The sequence below is a fragment of the Ochotona curzoniae genome, unplaced genomic scaffold (genome assembly GCF_017591425.1).
Source record: "Ochotona curzoniae isolate NIBS_2020 unplaced genomic scaffold, NIBS_Ocur_1.0 contig_2321, whole genome shotgun sequence".
In the NCBI taxonomy this organism is placed as follows: domain Eukaryota; kingdom Metazoa; phylum Chordata; class Mammalia; order Lagomorpha; family Ochotonidae; genus Ochotona; species Ochotona curzoniae.
This window is the reverse complement of record NW_024465421.1, coordinates 9,532,308-9,556,105: the sequence shown is the minus strand read 5'-3', so window position 1 is coordinate 9,556,105 and position 23,798 is coordinate 9,532,308. Positions and strand designations below refer to the sequence as shown.

The 23,798-nt window shown below is 53.1% G+C and overlaps 1 protein-coding gene across 3 annotated transcripts in view; it reads right to left on the bottom strand.

Annotated features, from left to right (window-relative positions):
* GSG1L (GSG1 like) overlaps window positions 1–23,798 on the bottom strand; it is a 117,538-nt gene that overhangs the window by 26,018 nt on the left and 67,722 nt on the right. For 2 of the 3 annotated variants that reach the window (XM_040973882.1, XM_040973884.1), the window contains exons 3-4: window positions 10,982–11,134; window positions 2,054–2,165 (exon numbers count right to left, since the gene is read on the bottom strand). In XM_040973882.1, coding sequence (XP_040829816.1) covers window positions 2,054–2,165; window positions 10,982–11,134 — 265 coding nt within the window. The remainder of the gene's footprint in view (window positions 1–2,053; window positions 2,166–10,981; window positions 11,135–23,798) is intronic. The other variant, XM_040973883.1, reaches the window with a different exon arrangement.

Below are 23,798 nucleotides of genomic sequence, written 5' to 3'. Positions count from 1 at the left end.
GGCGTAGAGCACAGGACAGGGCTGAGGGGACTCAGCAGGCTGGACCAGCACCCAGGGAGGGGGCTAGAGGTGCATTAGGCAATGCAAGGTCGTCACACTTGTAGCAACCCACCATGCTCAGCAACCCCGTGAGTGGTCTGTCACCTGTCACCTCAGAGAGCCCAGGCCTGCCTGCATCCTTGCGTGGGTGGATGGAGTGCCTCATAGGTCCCCCACCTCGGCTCCCCGTTGGGCTTCATCCTGAGCCATCCGTGCACAAGAGACATGGCTTTGCCCGCATCACCTGGAGAGCCGAGGCTCAGGCTGGCCACCTCCAAGGTCAGGGCCCACAGGAAGGAACTGCCACACGGCAAAGGCTAAGGAAAGGGAGGTCCAGGCCTGAGCTGGGCTGCTCTGGGGTTGTCCTGCAGGAAGGGATGGTGCTGGGGGTAAAGGGGTCCAGCCTTTGGCCTCAAGGGATGTCAGCAGAGAGCGGGGGCCAGAATCAACCTGCACCTGCACTGTGAGATTCTAGTTACCGTCTTCCCAGCACAGCCTCTTGCTCTCCTCTCTCCCTTTCTCCCTCCCACCCTGTTCTTGCTCGCTAGCAGCCTTCTCCACCACCAGCAACCACATCCCCCTGCGGCCTTCTCCCCCGTATCTCTCTCTGTCCTGAAGCCAGCCACCCTCTCTGCCCACGTGATTCAGGCCACAACAACCAAAGGGATCTCCATGTCCCCTGGGCTGGCCTTGTGTGACTTCGCTAAGCCAGCCAAAGTCACAACCAGGATGCTGGCTTGCAAGTATGGGAAACAAACTCCTCCTGCCTGCTGGAATTATAAGATTTTTCTAACCAAGAACTCTGCTTTGCTCAAGAAATGAACAAAGGTGGGGGGGACGACGTGGGGGACAGAGCAAGAAGAGAATGACTGAATCCCAGATATAGTCCTCTGATAACCTGGATCCAGCCATGCCTGAAACAGATTTTGTGGTAGCTCACACGGTGTTGAATTCTATCCGTTCACTGTCTTAAGCTTGCAACTCCCTGGGGGAAGTGACCCTGGGGGTGGGGGGGGGTGGGGTCAGGCCACCGACCTTACCTCGGGGCTGGTGAGGACTCAGAGGAGAGAAAAGGAGTGGGTCTTGGGACTTACATCCAGGACAGGAAGAAGAAAAGCCCTACTCCCACCCGTGGGGAGGTTGAGGAGGGATAGCTTCAGGAGGGGCTTCCCCAGCCCAGGCACAGAGCTCACACCCAAACGAGGCCTCGTGCGGACACTCACAGAGGAAGAGAATTGGGTCATCCTGGACCCAACAGGCCCTTAAGTCCATCCCCTCAGTTGCACTTGGCAGTGATACGACCAGGGCCGAGGCTGATGTATGCAGTGTGTGTACAGGGTAGGGGAGTCGTGGGAGGGGGGCTTTTGTCACAGCCAGCCCAGAGCTCCCCTGGCTGCTGTACCCACGTCACATGTCCTGCAGGCCCAGCGCCACCTTCCCTGTGCTCACTGCGCCCTGAGGTGCTGATCCATTCCCTGTACCCAGCCACCCACCCCAGCCCTCCCCCATCCCAGGAAAGCCTGACTCTAAGTCCCGCCAACTCCCACATCCACTATTCAGGACAGGCCTCCAAGGCAGGCATTGGCCCCAAGGCCTGTGAGTCTGTAGGTGGACCCCAGGGACCATGCGGTTCCCACTGCAGGTGCCAGGCACTGCCATTGCAGGAAGGGCAGCCTAGCCAGCAAACATCACATGTGGCTCACGTGGGGCCACTCAACATTCATACCTCTTCGTTCACATCATTTCTGTTCTTCTGACGCAAGAAGAAGAAGCAAGCACTGAAATTTGCAAAAGCCATGCTCTGCTGAGCAGCTGTGTTGGAGCATTCAGCCCAGGGTGCAAGTCTATATGGTCCAGTGCTGGGCTCCCACTAGCCCAGGGTCTGCAGTCTGCATGGCTGCGTGCTGGACTCCCACAGCACCTTGGGGCTGTGGACTGTTCCTTCCCTTCCAACCCCACCCCCTCGACTAAGCAGAGCTACTGCTGTCTCAGCATTCCTTGGGGCCCCACTCACCAGAAAGACCACCCGTAGTCCCACGAATGAGGTCTCCAGTCCTCGGGGCCGAGGCTCACGGTGACCTGGAACACCTGTGTGTACATCATGTGGGCAACCATTCCCAGGAGGCCTGCAGGATAGAACGGGGGCGTCAGAAACCGGTGGTGGCAGGGTGGGTGGGGGGTAGGCTTGGATCCTTCCCCAGTCTGCAAGTGCTGGGGGAGAACAGGGACCCCCAGTGGGGATGGTGGGGGGCAGTTAGAGTCATCTGCATGGAGCATGAGAAGCCAGAAGGCCGAGACGAGGAGTGTCCCTGGCCAGGGGTCAGCCCCCACGCATGCATGCTTCTCCAGGCTCTCTCACTGCAGGGCTGGTTGAGGAGGAAGATCTTGGCTGGGGAAATGCAGGTGGGGAGGGTGACAAGGACAGTGGCTGAGGTCCCTCAGCACTAGATGTCATTCCACATTCACAGCTCAGCCCACTTTGCCAGGAAAGGGACTCCTCACCATCACCTGAAGCTGTCTGATTCCCTGGTGGGTGAGGGCACATGCTCATCTATTTGTTGCCATTTCATTTCTTTTCCTGTGACTCGGCCTGTCTGTATCCTTCGTCAATCTCTTCCCTTCTTGTTAAAAAAAAAAAAAAAATTAACCTTTTTTCTGCATCTGTAGGAATTCTTTGTGTTTTTGGAAACGATCCCTCCTCGCTGCTCTGATTGCAAATAGTTTCCCGCTGTTCTTTTGGGCTTTTAAGGAGCAAACGAATTCAAGAGTAGTTTTAGTTTATGGGGGGGAAAAATGAGTGGAAAGTGCAGAGTGTTCCCATAGTCTCTGCTCCTACAATTTCCTCTAGTTGGAACATGATCTGCTTTTTCACAACTTACGACCCAGGGGCAGACACTGCGGTGCGGTGGGCTAACCCACTGCTTGGGACCCCCACTCGCATCTCCTAGCACCTGGGACTCAGGCCCACCTCCACTTCAAATCTGGCTGCCTGCTGATGCGCTGGGGAGGCAGCATGAAAACAGGGCGAGAACCTGCCGGCCACACAGGCGACCTTTATACAGAACATACATCCCTCATCCAAAAACTTCAGAGTCCAGGACACGCCCACTCCACCCCAGATGTGAACATTTTGAGTGCTGACATGAGCCTTGAAGCAGAGACTCCCACCCCTGACTGCGCGTGCCAAGTCACATCACCACGGCAGGTGCACTGCGGATGCTGTATGCAATGTCCTCCAGGCTCTAAGTCCAAGGTGTAGATGAATCACCCACGTTTGGACAAGGTATCCCACAATGCCTTCGGAGGAAGAAAATCCAGAACACGTGTGATCCCAGGCGTATCTGATAAGAAGTGTGCAGCCAGGACCCCAGTCCCAAGCACACGTGCACAAGCAGCTGTTTTTTAACTCCTCACCTGCCCGTTCCTCTCCCAGTAATCAGAATGACTTTGCCAGAAGCACAGGGGGTCCTTCTCCACCGCTGCCCAGGGCTTGTTTCCCACAGAGGAGTTACTGCTACACTCACAAGCCGTGCTCGCCTGGGACTGTGCCCCCAACCTCTTCCCCAGCCTCTGCCAGGCCATCTTTCCAGGGCTGCACCTTGCTCACCAAACCTCCAGCTGCGACAGCATCTCTGGCTTCCTTGTCCCCATCCCAGTCCAAGTGACCTTCCAGGGCCTTGGTTTGCTCATCCATGCAGTGGGGATATTGGTAGACACATGAAACTCCAGGAGCATGTACCCCCCGACGGGCAGACACTGGTGAGAACTAGCACCCCCGGGGAGTGGGGCAGCAGAGCAGAACAGGATTTTTATCCCAGACCTCCTCAGCCCCAGACTGTTGGCATGATAATTAATTTTCTAACTTCTTAGTTGAGAAAAAGCATTGATTTCTATGCTGAAACCCATTTATCCCCAAATAGGAAAGGCCACGCTGGAAGAAAATGCAATAAATGAAAAATACAATTCACTCAAAGAGACCTTGGCGAGCCCCTTGGGCTGCATTCGAAGATCGGCTTCAGCATTCTGAGTCTGGAAGTCAGGTCCACGTGCCTGCAGCATCTGGCTCTCCTGCTCCTCTGAACTAAGCAGTCAGATTCTGGTAGCACCTAAATGTGCCAGGACGGGGACTGATGGAGGAGACTACCCTGCAGCTGCTGTTAACTTCCTGGCTTGGACTGGCACCAGAAGACCCACCAATCCAGGCTGTCCCAACTCGGACATCACCGACGGAATGCTCAGCCCACATGGTGAGTCAGGGAGCGCAGCTTCCACCTGTTCTTGGGGGACCCCTGAGAACCCCGGTATGCAGAGCAAAGCAGGGATGGGTGTGGCACCAGCTGGCTGGCAGTCCCAGCAGGTGCAACTGCCCTGATTCCTATTCCTTGCTCTCTGCAGCCACACTTCGGAGACTGACATCAGAACACAGTTAAAAGACGATGCCAAGGGGCTGGCACCATGGCTCATGTGGCTCATCTCCCGTTTGGAAACACCAGCATCCCACAAGGACACCAGTTCGTGTCCGGATTGCTCCAGTTGCCATCCAGCTCCCTGCTAATGCACCAGGGAAAGCAGCAGAGGATGGCCCAAGTTAATATCCAAACCCGCACGGGAGGAGCACTCGGCAATTCAGGGGCTGGCAAATCGTGACCCACCTCTGCAGGAAGCTGCGGGCCCAACTCATGCTTTGTCCATTCGCCTCTGAAACAGGCAGGTGCTGGTGAAGACCCAGACTCAGGCCTGACTCTTCCAGGCGCCCTTCAGCCTAGGGGGCGGGGTCCGCACCGCCCAGCGCGCCCCTTCCCGCCGCCTGCAGGCGGCCCGCTGCGGTGGTGTGTAAAGCCGGCCCAGACCTATTTTTAAAAGCGCCAGCTATTTTTAGCCTCTCTCGAGAATCCGCAGCCTCTAGGCCTGGCATATTTTAGAGTTGAGAAAGTTCCTCCTTACACATCGCCCCCCATCTCTCCAGCTCCCGTGGAAGTTAATTGCCAGTTCTGCTCTGGGTGGACAAGCGGGCAGCGGTCAATGGCACCTGCTGGAGAAGCACCGCTCAGAGGCTGCGCAGTCCCTGCCCCCACCTCCACCCTCACCCTTGTGCCTCCCAGCCGCTCCTCCCTCCTTCTCCTAGCCTCTCACTGGACCATGCAGGCCATGCACATCCCTCTTGCTGGTTTTGCCCCGTGACCCAAATCATAGGGGGTCCGGAATGCAGACCTTCCAACTCCCAAAAAGGGGTTTACCAAGCTCCCACCAGCAGTCTACCGACCCCTAGAGTAATGAATGGGCTCAGACAGCAAGGACTTTAGCCTCTAGGACACAGTGCCGGGCCTATGATTTATATTTTAACATCTTTTTTTTTTTAAGATTTATTAGTTTTTTTTTTTTATTAGAGAGACAGAGAGGAAGATCTTCTGTCCATCGAATCACTTCCCAAGTGACTGCAATGGCCACAGCTGAGCTGATCCAAAGCCAGGAGCCAAGAGCTTCTTCTGGGTCTCCCACACGGGTGCAGGGTCCCAAGGCTTTGGGCTGTCCTCTGCTGCTTTCCCAGACCACAAGCAGGGAGCTGGATGGGAAGCAGGGATGCTGGGATTAGAACCAGCGTCCGTATGGGATCCCAGCCACATGCATGGCGAGAGCTTTAGTCCTACAGTCCTGTTTTACAGCCATGGGGACTGAAGAAGATGGAGAACTTGATCAAAGGTGTTGGTCCAGGACTAAGGCTGGGATCCACAGCAGGGTCACCTGCCCTTCATGCCCGCCCAGCACAGCATCTCACTGTATTGCTGCAGAACTACAGGGGCGCACTTGATGGAGAGGACCCATCTGCTTCGTGCTCCCTGCCAGATTCTAGTGATGTGACAGTGATTGAGACAGGGCAACACCCGGGAGGACCTCCTCGGAGCCTGGCTTGCTCCGATTCACAGACACTGGAGCTGGACCCTCCTGTGTTTCTGCGACCCCAGAAGCACTAGCTTTTCCCTTCTCACAGGGCTTCAGCCTCAGTTTCTCTGCTTGGTCCTCCCTATCCAACTCACCCCTCAGGGGCTGGATCCTATGCCTGTGCTGCCCTCTGCTGGCTCCACCAGGGAGAGGGCACCTACTTGGCCCTCATCCTGAGCATCTCCTCCTCCCAGGCCACACCCCTCCACACCTGCTACTTCCTAGCCACACCCCCTCCCAGAGTCTAGCCTTCTGGATGGGTCAAGTCCACTGAAACTGCTAGAAACCAGCATTCCATTACTGTGGATTTCATTACTCATTTTTATTATTAAACTCTCTAAATCTGACCTTGACCCAGCCCCCCAGAACCCCATGCTAGCCTGATATTGTTAGTGATGCCAGATTCATTAGCTATGGGAACCCTGATGGCCTACAGAACCTTTTAGAACCCTCTAGAATCTTTAGCAGCCTCTGCATGGCACTCCCTTGTCTACAATATATAGCTCATTCATTTACCTAAGGCTTACAGAGCCTCCATGACCCAGAAGGCATTGAAGCGGTCATTAGGGGCTGTGGATCTGGCATGGTTATTCCCTCGGGGCTAACGAAGGATGTGACATAAACGGCGAAGCCAAAAATCAATGATGACAAACATTAAAATAGAAATATGTACAGCCACGATCGAAAACTGGCAGCCCCCGGGCTGCGTGCAACCTGCAGATGTTGGGTAGAGCTGTTAAAAAAAAAAAAGGATAAATTTTTGGGGCCCACAATAAAGCAAATCTGGAGGATTTCCATAACAAGATGGGAGGTAGGGCTTCTCTTGCAAAAAATCTCACAGCTGGACCACACGGTCCACGCTTCCTAGGCTCCCTGTGGTGCCTGTGTTCCCCCAAGCTCATCTGTTGAAACGTAATCCCCAATGTGATGTCAAAACAGCAGGCTTGGAAAGGTAGATTTACAGAGAGAAGGAGAAACAGAGAAACATCGTCCATCTACTGGTTCACTCCACAAATGGCTGCAATAGTCAGAACTCAGCCAATCTGAAGCCAGGAGCCTCTTCCAGCTCTCCCACATGGGTACAGGGTCCCAAGGCTCTCTGCTGCTTTCCCAGGCCACAATCAGGGAGCTGGATGGGAAGTGAAGCAGCCAAGACACAAACCAGCGCCCCCATATGCGATCCTGGCGCATGCAAGGTGAGGATTCAGCCAATGGGCCGTAACACTGAGTCCATACTTTTTTTTTTTAAGAGCCAGAAACACAATCATGATTAGAATTCTCAGTTAATTATTATCATTAACTCCTAGGTTTAATTGTAATAGCCAATGTTGACGGGCATTTGACAGAGTCTTTGTCCTTTGATCCTGAGTCTCCGGAACTTGGGCTCTTGAACCTGAACCTCTGCTCCCGTGTCCAGGTTCTCCTGGCCTTGCGACGGGGGTCAGCTCCTAACAAACACACTGTAAGCTGAAGACGCAGTGCGTGCACACTGCCCCTGCTCGGCCACACAGCGCTCCACTGTGCAGGGAGGGCAGGGGGTTCCTGCTGCCCCTGCCATACCCCTGTGTCACCTGCATGGGAGAAGATGGAGGTGTGGCCTCCAAGGACAGCCACTGTGGAATGCATGCTGCTCCCGCACCATCAGAAAGTGGAAAACTTGCAAACTGCACCATGATCTGCTTTCAGGGCCAAACCCACCCGATCTCCCCACTGCTGCAAGCCCCCGTGGCAGGGTCCCTCTCAAGGGATGTCCTCCTGCTTGCCCGTCTCCAAGGCATCTGAGCAAAGCTTTTGGAGACAGGTGCTCCCTCGTGTCAGCACAGGGTAGGCCTGTTCTATATGTTGATACCTTCTATATGTTGATACCTCCGTATGCTTAGGCACATGGGACCTCCCTTATGTCCACTGTACAGGAGAGAACACTGCTCTGCCCGTAGCCAAACAGCCGGGAAGTCTCTGGCTCTAGTGACGATGCCATGCCGGAGAGCTCAGGGCAGGGCGCGGCACCTGTCACTTCCGGTGGCCATGCTTACAGCTATTATTGACTGTTCTTGAATAAACTGAGGGGGTGCGGTGATCACAGCCTCAGGGACCAGCCCTCTTTTCTTTTTAAATTTTGTTTATTTGAAAGACAGAATAAGAGAAAGATCTTCCATCTGCTGCTTCACCCTTCAAATGTCTACAAAGGCCAAGGTTAGACAAGACTAAAGCGAAGAGGCAGGAACTCTGTCCCGGCTTTCCACGCGGATGGCAAGGGGCCCAACTACTTGGGTCACCCGAGGGTGTGCACTGGCAGGAAGCTAAAGCTGATAACCCTTTGATAACCCTGACACTGCACCCACTCCCTAATCCCCAAACTCCGCTTTCTACTGGCCTCCAGAAGACGCTGGCCATGGCTGATCCAGCAGGTGGCAGACCCCGATCTATACTGCCTGCAGTGACTCAGCCACCTACATTACCCACCCATCCCCATCCCCTGTCCCGTTCTAAGGGACTCCCCACGTCCAGCAGCCCCTCCTTCCTCCCAAAGCTGGCTCTGGCAGCAGCAGCAGCTCTCACATCCCTCTCATGTTCATCCTCTCCCAAATTCAGAAACCTCTCTCCTCGCCGCCACTCACCCCTCGAGTTTCCTGACATCATCTGGCTGCTCTGTACTTCTCATTCACCGTTAGCCAGACCCTTAAGCCTCCAAGCTCCCACCCTGGTCACACGCTTCCACGGCCTGATTCTGTGGAAGAGTCCAGGCCTCTGAAGCTGGCTGGAGGCAGCTTTCATCTCGGCTTCACCATCCCTGACTGTGTACAACCTCAGGCAAGTCCATTAACCTCGGGAGCCCAGGAGTGTTTATCTGCCTGCAATTATGGAGACAATCTTATTTTCTTTAGCAATGGGTCTTCCCAGCAGGGAGAGGGAAAAGCTTCTGACCCTCCTAACCCGTCTGAGTCTGCTTGCGAAAGCAGAAGGGGAGCCGCAAAGCAGCCTTCACTTTGTGACCGCAGGAAGCAGGTGCACAAAGGGAACTGGCTGAGGGTAGAGCCTGCATCCACCTGCAGCTCGGCACTCTTGAGGCCAGGTATCAATCAACGCCTCGCCTTCCGCTGCCTTCATGTTTCTGAGAGCATCCTTGGGTGAGGAGTGGTCTCAGGTGGGCTAAATTTCCCACCCCCCCCCCACATTAGAGGCCTTCTGGTCTGGTGGGTTTACAGGCACCTTCTCAGGATAGGGTGAGGGACACATATCCAAAATGGCTTTCAGGTTTCAGGCTGTGGTTTGGGGGGAATATTTACATATACATAAGTCAGCTATCTTGAGACTGGGATCCAAGCATAGGTATGAAATTGATTGGCATTTCACAGGCACCTTATACCCACAGCCTGAAGGTGACTTCTTTCTTTTAAATATTTATTACAGAGGTGAGGGGATTACAGACCCTTGTGGCCCTCCAGTTCCGATTAGGATGGTGCGGGGAGGGATGGGGAGAAAGTACACAGCTCCTTGCCATCACATTACATCAGGGCCTGGGGGATGGGGTGGGCATTCAAAGCCCCGGCACGGGGACGAGTGTTCCAAGGGTGTTCCTTGAGTGGGCTTGATTGTTCTGAGAGGTTGCCAGCTTCATTACATCGGAGGCGCAGAACTCTTTCAAAGGCCTGTCGGCTGTCTTGTCTACTTCAGTGTGCCCACAGACCTGGGTGCTCATCATGGAGGTTGGCCTGGGGTGCTATTCAACCTGCCCTTCTCAATCCCCGACCTCAGGGAAAATCACGTAGCTGTGTGGCCTGATCCTGGAGCATAGGTTGCAGGACTGGGCACCTCCGTTGCTGACCCAGATGCACATGAAAGACGAGACAGCCAGATCATCTACGCCAACAGAGAACTCTACCTGGACAATCTAAAGGTGATTCCACACAGCGTTTGTGCTTTTAGTGCACCTGCGTTTGAACTGCTACCTGCCCGGCCCTTCAAGAGGTTGGGTGTGGCGTTTTCCACCTGTGACTTCACACCATGTAGGATTTGGGGGGACTTTCAGAGTTCAGATTTGGGGATCAGAGGAGCTCAGTAAGTCTTCAGGATTATAGAGAGCCATGATACTGAATCCCAGAAACACACTCAAACCCACCAGCTGTGCGTGAGTGGCTGCTTCATGAACAAGGGCCAGGAGTCTCGGCCCGATCCTGTCCCCAGGGAACGCCCAGTGCTGCATGCTTCCTCCCGTGCAGGATCAAGACAATTCCTAGCACTTCCAGCTCTTGACCTTGGACTTCAGCATTCCCAACCTCCCACCTTCCCTAACTCATGGCAAGTCTCCCCACCTCCATCTGTTGCATCTTCCCATCCTGACTGCTACTCTCAGAATGGGGGAGGCTCACAATCTCCCCCACCCAAACCCCAGTCACCATAGCAACCTCTTGACCAGCTTCCCCCTCCTCCCAGTCTTACTCAAGCCCGAACCCAGGTAAGCCTCTTAGTTCTCCTTTCTGCTCAGGTTTCCACTTGGAGGTGGTGCTGGGAGGCAGAGCAAGCTCCAGAAGAGGGGGTGATGGCATCTTCCATCCCAGTTCCTCTTGGCTGCCTCTTGGAGGGCCACCATGATTGTCCACTCTGCACCATCAACTTCCTTTCCAACAAGCGCCATCTGGCACCAAGCCCTAGACATGCCTCTAGTGACATGTCTCTCTCTTTGGCATGCTCAGCTCCATCACCATTCACCTGTGTTCACCACCATAACACCATCATTGGGCATAGCACCTGGCACAGGGCAGCTCTCACTGCACACATCCTGAAATATGTGACTGATTGCGTGAGAAGTCACATGTCACCAAGGGTAAGATTTGGGGTTCAGAGGAGAGAAGCAATTTTTCCAAATTCTCCCAGTGGATACAGCCAGCATGTGCCCTAACACCTCCTACCCAAGAGAGGCTCCTGGGTCCAGCCCTCCCCTTTCCTCTACGCACCTGCTCTCGGGCTGTTGACCGGGTCCCATCCTGTCCCCAGGCCTTACCTGACAGCACCGTGAAGACGGCAGCGAAGGCATTGAGCTTGAGCCCATCGATGACATTGCTGGAGTGGAAGAGCTCGAGACACATGAGGCTGAAGCCAACCACCAGCAGGAGGATGTACAGCACCTCGGAGACCACCGACAGCCACAGGACCCCTGGATGGAAGGACCGAGAGGTGAGGTCCACCCAGCAAGGCTTCCCCACCCGTCCCACCTCCCTCCCCCACACAGCTGGAGGAGCAGATGCCAGCTCCCCCAGCCAAGATCATGGCCATCAGGAAGCCCTATCAACAAAGGATGCCTGCAGCATGGAGCTCTCTGAGTGACCCACGGTGGCAGGAGACCCATTCATGGCCCCACTCAATGGGAGAGAACATCCTCACTGTGCCTAAAAGATAGGCTCTTGTTCTCCTCATTCCTTAAACAGTTTCAACTCGAGACCTATCCTATCCTAGTGGCATCCTATCCTAGTGGCATTCTCCCGTCCTAGTGGCAAGGTTGGAATTGCCCTGTCACCGCTAAGCAGTGGAAAGACAACCTTGGGGGACAACAGCAAGCCTGGGAGGGGGAGGAGGCCCGCTAATCTTGGTACCTGAAACCAGTGTTTTCCAGGAGCTGTGGCCCTGCCCCTCTGGGCACAGCTGACTGATCCAGCATGGTCATCTGACCTAGAATTGGCCAATCAAAACCTTTCTATAGCCACCTGTGGGTGGCCCCCGCTGAAATGGAAGAGAAGAAAAAGGCTCTGGGAGAGTCGGGGCATTCTAATCATGTAGGCGCCTGGCTCCGGCTGTCTCCTGCCCTCCCATGGCTTTGGCCATTCTGACTAATGTGTGTGTTCCAAGACAGGCTTTGCCTTACCCCAGCACATGGTCTGACCTGGGCCACCATTGCCTGCCACTGCATCTAGGAGACTGTGTCGTTCCCGCCAGGCATGATCCGCCATCTTCTTCCTACATGGCTTTGTTTGGGGGAGTCACTTCCAGTCTATGTGGGAGACCCGGCTGCAGTTCTTGGCTCCTGGCAGTGGCCCAGCCCAGAAGTGGATGGAAGACCCTCTAACTCTGCCTTGCAAATGAATACAATTCATTTGAAAAAAGAAAAATTAGATGCGTTGCTCCAGTTGCCATATGGGAGAAACAGACCCAGGGGTGGCAGGAAATATATCCAGTCCTGACGGCTGTGAGGAGTGAACCAGAGAATGAAAGATTCTCTCTTTCAAATAAATATAATTAATTAACTAATTTTTAGAAGCAAATGACTATTATTCCAGAGGTCACTGTGAGACAGGGAAGGAAGAACCATGGGCCTCGGGCAGCCTACCCACGTAGACTCTGAGTTTGGACAGTGTCCAAGTGGAGAAGCCTCGTTGAATCTCAATGTTCTCATCTGTCACTTGGAAATAAATACAGAACCCACTTCATGGAGTACTTTTGTTTGTTTTTTAAAGATCTAGTCATTTGAAACTCGGTTACAGAGAAAGAGAGGGGAAGCGAGAGAGAGAGAGAGAAAGATATCCTCCTCTGCCAAGGGACACAGGCAGAACAAAGAACATTGATCCTTGCAGAGGGTCTCATCTGCAAGACTATGGGCAGGAAGGAAAGTTCTAGAACAAGGCTAGATAGCACAGGGCGGGGGGGGGTGGGGGGGCGGGGATCTCCTCCCATCCGAAGCAGCAGACAGGCAGGGCAAGGGAGAGGAAATATGCCACAGACTGCCTGAGCATGTCTTGCGTGGAACAGTGTCTCTCCTCCTAGCTACCCGCCCCTCTCTCCCTGCCCTCCTACCTTGACCCAAAAAATTGGGGGGGTCTTCATCACTCGGCAGCGCCGAAGCTAAAAATACCAGGACTTTCAACCCAGGAGCTTACTGTCTCCTCCGAGAGGCACCCACAAAGCTTTTGCCAATAGAGATGGCATTTCCTTTGGTATTTTAAAGATCAGAGAATCCAAGGGAATAAGCTGACTGGACAGGGCCTTTGAGAGAACAGCATCAGGTTTTCTTTTTTTTTTTAAGCACCACCCCCCCAAATTAAAAAAAAAAAAATGGAGTTTTTTGTGTGTCTTTTTGAAGGAGATCTGAAAGCCAGGAGAAGGCAAATGAGTGAAACTCACCCAGAAAAATTGAGCGACTCCATTCATTGTAAAATTGACACTGGAGCACACCTGTGAGGCTGTATATACAGCCAGAGTCCTTCCAAGCAGAGTTTGTGGGGGAAATACTGCCTGGTCCCCTGTGGATAAGTCGGGGGGATACACCTGGCTTCCGGGACAAAGCACAGGATGGTTGCTATGGAGTCTGGGGGAAGCCACACACTGAGAAGTCAGAGTGTCCCCCAAGCCCGGGACCCTGGGCCCGGTGCTGCTCCTCCTAGAATGTTCTTTCTTTAGCCACTAGGCTATCGTGCTGGGCTAGAATGTTCTTTCTTTCCTTTGATCCTCAGAGGCATCATCAGCCCTAGTCTCCCTGCCCCCTTCTCTTGACCTTCTCCATTCTGACACCTGCTTGGTCATCCTAGCAGCTTTCCCATTTTTTTGAAATGGGGCAAACCTTTGCCTCACTCTCCGCATCTGTGAAATGGACAGTCAGACTCAACCATTTCCCCCCAGTGGCCTTGCCCTCTCTGACACCTGCCTCCTGCACCATCACCCTCCTCCTGCACCCTGGGCCAGCTCAGCACCTGTTTGGGGATGAGGTCTGTTTTCTGCCAGGGACTACACCCTCCCTACTCCACCACCCCCATCTTCAGGGAGCACCCTTGGCTTGAATCATCCCAGTCCACCAGGATTGCCTCAAGGAAGGGGCTCAAGCTGGGCCAATCAGAGCCAGTCCTGGGACTGGTCCTCCAGGGCATCTGGCCAGAGATGTCCCCCTCCCCACTGGGCAGGGTGTGACCTCTGGCAGTCAGAGGCCAGCTCCTTGCCTTTTGTGGGATGGCATAGCCACAGGAAAGCTAAACTGAAAGCAAACTAAACCCCTAACAGCCTGCCATGGTGGCTGCCTCGGGATCCAGCTGTGCCAGCGGCAGAAGATCTGCTCACGGCTCAAGCGTGAGTGACCCAAGCCGGTGACACTGGGTCACGCCCTCTGGAGAGACATTTCCTCTTTCTAGCAGTCACAGCAGCCCTTCTCCATCCTTGTACCCTATCTCTCACAGCCCTGGGATGTTTGCAAAATGCTTAGACTCCTTCCGGGGCTGTGGCCCTGGCCTCTCGGCCCCTCCATGGGGCTGCACAGCTCCAGCGAAGTGACTGGAGGAGGCCCAAAGCCCAGCACCTCTGGGCCCCGCCCTGGGGAGCTGCTGTCCCCTGCGGCAGCCCCAGGCTGTGTGCTCTGAGCTTAATCTTGCTGCAGAGGCCAAGACCAATTAGTTCCCAGGAACCATCTGGGATATCCGTGTCACAGACCCAGTGCCTCGGCCTGCCAGTCTTTTTTTTTTTTTTTCCCTAGGACAAACAATGCAGAGTCCATCCCTCCCTCCCAGCTGCCTGCTGCCACTGCCTACTCCCTTCTTGGGGACAGCAGCCTCCCTACTTCCTGTGGGATCTGGTCTAGGTCTCAAACTCATCTACCAAGGACCCCTGCAGCAAGCTGCACCCTCAGCATCTCCAGCCCCACCTTGCATGGCGAGGTCCTTGCCCTGAGCTCCAGGCAAGGGCCAGGACCCTGACACGCTCTTCAGAGCCTGCAAGCTTTCTCCCCAGCAGCTTCTAGAACCTACTGTCTTTTCAAGAGTCTCCTGGCCCCAGAATTAAGCCCAACAGTGACACTGCCCAGCACAAGGCCATCCCTTTTCCATCCTGAAACTCTCCTCCTCTCTTTGTGGCAGGTATCTCTAAACAAATCAGTCTACTGCCCCAGGGCCTTGGCACCTGCCGCTCCATCACCCACTTCGGATCTTTGCTCAACCACCTCCTCCTTGGGCGCGGCTCACCGTGGTCCCCATTCAGAATACTGAGACTCTCAGACTCTCTGCTGTTCTTTTGAATAGCTTCTTCCACGTGAAGGGCAGAGAAGAGATTGCTTTCAATCTGCTGATTCATTTTTCACACGGCCAGGACAGCTAGGGCTGGGCCAAAAAGCCAGGAGCCAGAAGCTCCATCCATCCTGATTTGCGGCATGGGCTAGCAAGGGTGCAAGGACTTGAGCCATCCACCACCTGCCATCTCCCAAGCTCCTGAGAAAGGAGCCGAATCTGAAGCAGAGAAGCAGGGACTTGAACCAGAGCTCACACGTAGGATGCTGGCGTCACAGCTGGCAGCTTCAGCCATGGTGCCACAACGTGCGGGTCTCTTTCTCTCTGTTGCTCTTTGCCCCTCACCCACTCTGCTGTCCCCACCCTTCCCACCAAGACCTCCCAGTGATTGTGATGCTTCTAACGTTGGCTTCTCTGCTCGGATGTGTAAGCTGCACCCAGGCTGGGATTCTGCCTCTGCTCCAGACCATAGTACTCTAGCACATTATAGACACCTGGCACGTTATAGAAATTCCATATGCAATGAAGACATGAGTGATGAGCTTGTCAGCATTGGATTTGAGCTATAAGGACATAGACCTCCTACTGTGAGGTGCAGGGAGAGCCCTGACCAGCCCCCACAAACCCTTCCAGGGTGTACCTCCCATCACTGTCCCACCAGCCAGCCATACACCCAGCCCCCTACTATGTCTCAGGGCCAACCAAGCTGACCTCCCAGGTGAGCTAGCTGCTGCTACTCGACCAAGAGTGAGCCTTTACTGGCCGTGCACAGCAACCCAGCCAGATCAGGCACTCCCTGCCCAGGGCAGCTGGGCAGGGCAGCAGCAATACTGACTGCCAAGAGGTCAGATGACTTGTCCCAGGCCCCAGCTGGTGACAGACCCAGCCTGGGTGGCTTCAAGAGAGGGACTGTACACACCCAAGTTGGGGCTCTGACTACCCAGCGTGCTTTCCTGGCTGCACCAAACTTGCTTATCTTCCAAGGCACGTCTCCGGCCCCAGCACCCTGGACAGCGCCCAGCACGTGTCAGGTGCCCTATCCATCCTGGTGGAAGGACCATGGGAGCACGGAGGAGTTGTGAGCTGGGGAGCTGCCTCCCTTCCCTGTGGCTTTGTTCGGTGCCTGCCCTGGATGCTGTCTCATTATTTATGACCCCGGCGAGCTTTTTGCAGGTCACACAATTCCTCGGCTTTTGGATATTTCTTCTATAATGGAAATGGAAGACTGACAAAGTCACCCTCCCTCGCTGGACCCTCTGGGCTGTAGATACCTACCCTGATGCATTTTCAAAACCAACACAGACTCCAAAGGGTGTGTGTGTGTGTGTGTGTGTGTGTGTGTGTGTGTGTGTGTGTATACACACATGCTCAGGTACACAGCCAGGCACCCCTTACCTTTTCCCCTCCCCTCTCTGGGAGCTGCTCCAAGGCCCAGCCTGGCTCTACTAAGCCCTGAGCCATGCCCCTCGGTAGTTGCTTTGTTATGCCTGTGGGATGGAGCCTATCTACCCATGTCCTGATTGCAGGTAGATTCTCATCCAAACCCTTCAATTATCACACAAACACCACAGGCACAGTAATCACGGGCTCCCAGCGGGAAGGGGTGAGGGAGGCTGCCTGCCGCTTCTCTGAGCCCCTTCCAGGCACGTGTCATGCTCACCTCCACGTGGGCGTAGCCGCAGCTGGTGGGCTGCAGGACCGGCCCAGCCGCCCCAGCTGGATGACTCCTGTCCCCTCCCGCTGATTTATGTTATCAATAACAACAGCTCAGGCATGGCCAGTGCCACCTACAGGCCTGACTCACACTGCCAGATGTTTGTAAAAGTCCTCCTGTGACTGCTCTGGGAGCTGCGATGCTCCCTTCACAGCTGAGGAAGCTGAGCGTGAGAGGGAGAACCGAGTCTCCTTCCTTCACGACCATCACCCTCAAAAGGGGCAGGCATGGTGGCTCAACAGGCTAATCCTCCTCCCTACAGTGCTAGCATCCCACCTGGGCGCCGGTTCTAGTCCTGGCTGCTCTACTTCCAATCCAGCTCCCTACTTATGACCCAAGTTCTTGGGATTCTGCATCCACGTGGGAGCCCTAAGGAAGCTCCTGGCTCCTAGCTTCAAATCGGCTCAACTCTGGATGTTGTGGCAATTTGGGAAACAAACCAGTGGATGGAAAATCTTTCTCTCTGTCTCTCCTTCTCTCTGTAAATCTGTCTTTCCAATTAAAAAACAACAACAACTGTTTTTTTTTTAAGTTCTAGAATGTTCCATTACATGCTACAGAGTCCACCTAACTGGCCCCTCCTGCTGGACCATTTATACTGCTTCTGGTCTTTTTGGCTGGTTGTCAATATGGCAGCCGTGACAGTCTTCACAGCATTTTACAACCCCTGGAAGAATTCATTTTGGATGCCTATATATTTCATGCTGTTGGCGAAGACATGTGTACAAGGATACTAATTGCATCATGGCCTATAAATAATAGTAAAAAAAAAAAAAAAAAGACTGTAACTAAGCTAAGCTATGCAGAAAGAAAAACAAATGCTCCCAGGATGAAACTGCAGAGTCAGCATGCTCCTGGTGAAAGGGTTCACACACACATGTGCATCTACGAGCCCACAGGGAAAAACAGGCTGAGCGTTCGGCCCCTGGCGGCTCAGCCGCTGGTTAGGAAGCCCGCTTCCCGTGTCAGAGTGCTTGGGCAGGAGTCCTGACTCCACCCTGGGGTCCGGCTCCCTGTTCACGCAGACCCTAAAAGGCAGCAGAGAGGGCTTAGGTGGGGAGTTCCCTGTTGCCCACATGGGGGAGCCAGATGGAGTTCCTGGCTCCTGCCTTAGCCTAGCCTAGCCCTCTCTCTCCCCTTCTCTTTCTCTCAAATTTTAATGGTTCTCAAATTTTAAAGACGGCTGTTTCCCTGTGGCGCCCTCATATAGAAAACAGGGTTTTGGTTTTTTTTTAATTTCGTTTTGTTTTTTGTTTTTCAGGCCCAGTATGATGGTTTGATTGGCTAATCCTCTGCGTTGCAAGTGCCAGGATCCCATATGGGCACCATTTTGTGTCCCAGTAGTTCCGCTTCCTGTCGAGCTCCCTGCTTGTGATCCAGGAAAACAGTAGAGGACCTGGCACCCTGTACCCACATGGGAGACTTGGAAGAAACTCCTGGTCCCTGGCTTTGGATCGGCTCAGCTCCTGCCATTGTGAGGCCATCTGAGGAGTGATTCAGTGGGTGGAAGGTCTTTCTCAGTCTTCTGTAAATCTGCTTTTCCCATAAAAATAAATACATCTTTTAAAAATTGTTATTTTTTTCCTTTCTGCATTTTTTCAAACTCTTCAAAGTGAACATGCAGTCCTCTTAAATTCTAAAAAGAAAACCATCTACATAATTAGATGTAATCTGTGAGTTCGCCTCCTAGCTTTGGACTGAATGAACATGTGGATGATAAACAATGGTTTTTTTTCTTTTGCATGCTCTCTGTTGCAATTACTCAACCCTGACATGCAGCATGAAAGTGACCATGGACCACACACATGACTCTGTTCCAATATAAATTTATTTGCAAAAACATGTCGTTCAAGAGTCATAGTTTGCTGATCTGCTCCAGCCTACCTGTAAAGAACTTAATTAAATATTTGAATGAATACAAAAGACTCAAAATAAGTTCCAATGTAGCAATGTCAAAATTACAGTGAATGACTCCTCTAAGTGATATTTCATTGTTATTGGCTTTGAATGCTTGGGCTATCCAACCTTGGGTACCCACCTCTTCCTTCCTCGGGAATGACTCCCCTGACATTCATTTCCTTGAATTTGCTCACTGTTTTGTCAGAAGCTTGTGTGTCTTCACACACAGTTTTTCTTATTTTTTAAAAATTTTGGATAAATGGAATCATGCCACTTAGGTTCTATTAATCTGTTTATAGTGTGCTCCCTTTAAAAAAAAAATTGATATTGAACGACAGAGCTCTGGAGAGACAGGGAGAGTTCTTCCAACTGCTGGTTCACTTCGCCAATGGCCACATTGGCCAGGGCTGGACTAGGCAAAAGCCAGGCACCCAGAACTCCGCTTGGGGTTTCCCTGTGGGTGGCAAGACCCCCAAGCATTTGGACCATTCTCTGCTGCTTTCTCAGGTGTGCCAGCAGCTGGAATGCGTGGAGCAGCCAGGACTCGAACGGACGCTGTGATATCACTAACCCAGAGCGCCACAATGCCACCTATACCCCGTAACCCACTATTAAGCTGTCTCGGTGTTGGGGTGGGTGTTAGATACAGCAGCTGCGGCACTGCTTGGGATGATGGCCTCCCATTTGGGAGGGCGTGCATTTGAGTCCTGGATCTGCCTGTGATTCTATCTTACTATGTACCCTGGGGGGCCTGACGTGGTAGCCTAATGGCTAATGTCCTTGCTTTGCATATGCCAGAATCTCATATGGGTGCCTGTTCTCATCCCAGTTGCTCCACTTCCCATCTAGCTCCCTGCTTGTGGCCTGAGAAAGCAGTCGAGGACGGCCTAGGGCCTTGGGACCCTGCACCCACACAGGCGATCCAGAGGAGGCTCCTGGCTTAGGATTGGCTCAGCTATGGATGTTCTGGCCACTTTGGGAATGAACCAGTAGATGGAGAATCTTTCTCTCTGTCTCTCCCCCTTTCTGTAAATCTGACTTTCAATTAAATACACACCCACACACACCCCTTGGGAGACGGTAGGTGAGACCCCTACCTCCCTCATGGGAGCCCCCCAGTGGTGCTCCTGGCTCCTGCCTCTGGCCTGGCTCAGACCTGGCTGCTGCAGTCATCTGGGGAGCAAGCCAGTTTTGGTGTCCCAAGTGGCAGTTTAAGCCACTGAGCCGCAACACCCACCCCTCTTCGCAGAATTTTAAAGAGATGAATACGAAACCATCTTTTCTTTTGCCTGCTGGATATAAAATTTATACCAGGCCTCTCAGCTGCAAGGGACATAAAACACACAAGCAGACAGGCTTAAACAGAAGAATAATTTATCAGCTGAGAGGTGTAAAGGCGGATCTAGCCTCAGGCACAGCTGGATTTGGGGCTCAGCTCTTGCACTCCATGGGCTCTACCTGCTGCTTGGTGGCTTGGGTCTCGGGCTCTGTGCCATGGCAGAAGCCACACTGGCACCCAGGGGCCCTCAAGTAGCTGATTTGTTGCAAATATTTCTACTTGGCCGATGCCATTGAACAGCAATGTCGACAGCTGTCCAGACCATTTAAGATCACAGTTCTGTGCGGCACCTCTGGTCTCACAACCTTCCACTTTCTAACCCACAGGGCATGACTTAAAGCATCATCCAGTGCCCTGGGAGACAGCTTGGGGAGCGAGTGGTCTAGAGGTGAATGATTTGCTGTTTCGTGTTCTTTACGCAGAGCAGACATTGCTAATCAATCACAGTACCCTCCCACAGAGCCACAAAATGCCTCACCAATCCTTCTCTGCACAGTGGTCCTCCTCTGTACAATGGGTGGGAGTAATCTCCCCAGATGTCGAAAACTGCTTTGGTTGCCTTGTACCTAGGCAAGTGTTACACTGCTGGAAGAAAAGCAGCCAATGGCAGGCAGGTATTCTGGGCCTTATTAATGCTAACTCTGTGTGAACTATACCAATACGCCAGCATAGTTGCCTATTCTATTTAAAAAATATATGTGAGGAATGCCACATGGTGGGGGACAAGGGACATCAGGTTGGGGTATGTGGCCCCCACTCCCAAAGGCAATCACACATCACACACTGCCACAAAACAGGGGGCTACTTTCCCTGGGAATATTCGAATGGGGGCTGCCAAGGGCTTGTTTGATAGGTGAGGAGTGACTTCTGGGGGCTTCCATGGAGTGGACCACTGTACTCAGAAGTAGATGTGGAAGCTACCACACTGAGGCTACGGGCATGCCTGGCAGGGCTAGTGCAGAGGATGGGCCATGTCAGGCTGGGGTGAAACACCCACCAAAACACAAGAGAACAGGATCCGGAGGCAGATCTGCAGGGGATGTGTGGTCTCACCTCTGTAAAACTGTAGCACCTGCTTTATGTGAGCTGGGAGTGGTGTCAGGCCAAACCGTGCTAGACCACAGAACTCATCAACACTCACAGGAGCCAGGGCTGGGAGGAGACCAGATTGGGCCAGGCTACAGCATCTGCAGGCACGTGCAAGAGTCAGGACAGGGCACAGGCCAAGTCGGATTGGGCCACAACACCTGCCAGTTGACATAAAGGCTGGGGATGGTGACAGGCCAAGCTGAGCTAGGCTGCAGCACCTATGGGGAGAACTGGGCTTGGAGGTGGGTCAGGCCAGGCTAGGCCACAGAACCTGCTGCCAACTACCAGGACTGGGTGCGAGTCGTATCAGGTTGGTCTGCTATACCTGCTGGCAAGTGCATGATTCGGGCCTGGGAGTAGGCCTGGTAAGAGAACTGTGGGTACTATTCTGCTAAACTGCTGCTCCTGCTAAGAGGTGGCTCAAACTGGACAAGGCAGCAGCATCTGTTGGCATATATGTGGGCCAGGTTGGGCTGAAATAAGCTGCAGCACTCATGGGTGTACACAAGAGCTGTACATAGGAGATGTAAGATGGGCTGGGATAGGCCACAGCACACACTGGCATGCACAAAAACCAGGGCCGGAGGCAGGCCTGGTAGGATTTGCCCTGACCAGGTTGCAGTACCTGTTGGTATGCATGAGGACCAGGCCTATGGCAGGCTGACTGGGCTTGCCCACAGCAGCCATCAAATCACATGAGAGCATACCTCGACCCTTTCTATTCTAATCAGAGGCCCATATGGGCATGCATCCCTCTCAACTATGTATACAACATTAAAAATGAAATAAAAAATAAAATTTCAATCTGTCTGGTCTCACACTCAGCCAGTTCCATCCCAATCAAGAGTAGAAATGGATTGGTGACAGAGGGGCGAAGGGAGGGGCGTTAGTCACCTGTCTTGCTGAGCAAGTTATTGCCGGGGTGTGGGATATCCTAAACTATGCAAGTCTTCATTAAATCTGCATGTATTCTTATTTTACCTGGATTTGGATCACTTCATATACTGTAACTTATTCCAGAGGAAAAAAGGAATCACTTGGATATATAGGAATAATAGGAGTTCTAATATCCCACATCCAAGATGGTTGGACTATATCATCCCATATGGAGGATGAATCAGGACCAAAGAACATTCTAGGCTATCGACATTGAAATAAACTCCAAATTCCCTCCGTTGGCCTCCAACTCCTCTCAGCCTTCCTCTCCCATACTCTTCTTTCCCATCCTAACCATTCTGTCTTTCTGTTCCTCAAATCATGACAAGCCCAGAGGGAGGGAACTTCTCTCACCTTCCGAACACATGCAGCAACACGGTCAGGCTATGAAAATCCAGGACCCCATACGGCATCCCAGAAGATGGGGAACTCCATTTGGCCAGGCCTGAGTGCTAGGCCTACCCCTGCTTTACCCTCAACCTCACCAACTGAGTGAGCATGATGAATGTCCCTGGGGAAACCACACAGCCCTGACAAGGGCAGGGGGAAGGCTCCACACTTCACCATAGCTGTGGACAGAAAGTCACATCGCTTGGTTTGCACCTGGTTGGAAAAGCCTGGGATCAAGGAGATTTGGAAAAACCCAGACCCATCAGTGACTGCTTTCTGTCCCCGGAGCAAGGACAAAAATGTCCTGAGAGGAGTGAATTCTTCCAATGACAGTCCATCCTACCCTGTGACAAACGCCCTCATGTTCACAGGGGTTGACTTGGGAAGACATTAGGGATCTAGAGAATGTAGCGATTAGGATTTAGTTAGAACGTCCTCCTTCCGGGCATACCCGAGGCTCTACATCGCCCCTGTTCCATTGTGCTTCCAGTGGACACAGAGAAAAGAAATCTCTTGTCTGGTTTTAAGCCATCCCCATGCTCTGAATAGCAGAAAACTCAACATTCCAACTCCTAAAACCGCTTGGCTTAGCCGTGCAAGATCAATTAGCAATGTCTGTTGTAGGCGGAAGTGTTGGGGGAAGGGTGCTATGCCTTTTTGTGTGTTTGTTGACCCTTGTTAGGGAGCTTTTGGACTCTAACGTGGCTGCTCGGGGCCAAAAAGATCCCCCTCCCCCGACCTGAGCTGTCAGCACACCATGCTGACTTAATTAAAGTGAACAGCATTACTAAGTCATCATTTAATGAGGTAAAGAGTTTCCAGAAGTCCCTGGGAGGCAGGCACCACCTCCAGGCGAACGACTGTGCTTTCTCTCTGCTGCCCGGTCTGTGCCATTCTCTCGCTTTCATCATCTTACCCGCTGCAAGTATCCCCCCCTCAACTACCTGATCTTGCAAAAATGGGAGTAAGGCATGTTTTGCTCAGGAAAATGCAGAGCAACCCAAGGAGCGTGGGCTGGCCACTGGGTACAGCCACCATGCCAGGAAGTCACTGTTCATCACCGCGCCTGCCTGTCACCTTCTCAGCCAGCAGCCTGCAGGAGTCCTGTGATGGGCTGGAAGGCCCTCGGGGAAGCTGTAATTAAATCCCAGAAGATTGCCAATTCCCCTGCTGCTGAGGGGAGAGGATAGCTAGGCCCAGCAGGCGTGTCCAGACAGGGCTGAGCAGAGGCAGGCAGGGAGGGCAGAAGCAGCTCTGACCTCACGTGGCCACAAGCAGAGGTTCCAGGGGCACTGGGCAGAAAGATGCTGAGTCCAAGGGACTGAGGGGCCAGCTGGAAGCAGGTGATTTCTGGCAACATCTATGTTCTGTTAGATGGAAAGAAATTGGCCAAGGGTCCAACTCCTGCTACAATTCATTGACCCATCCATCCTCCTGGCGAACAGTTATTTGCTAAGGCCAGACCTGTTCTCAAAGC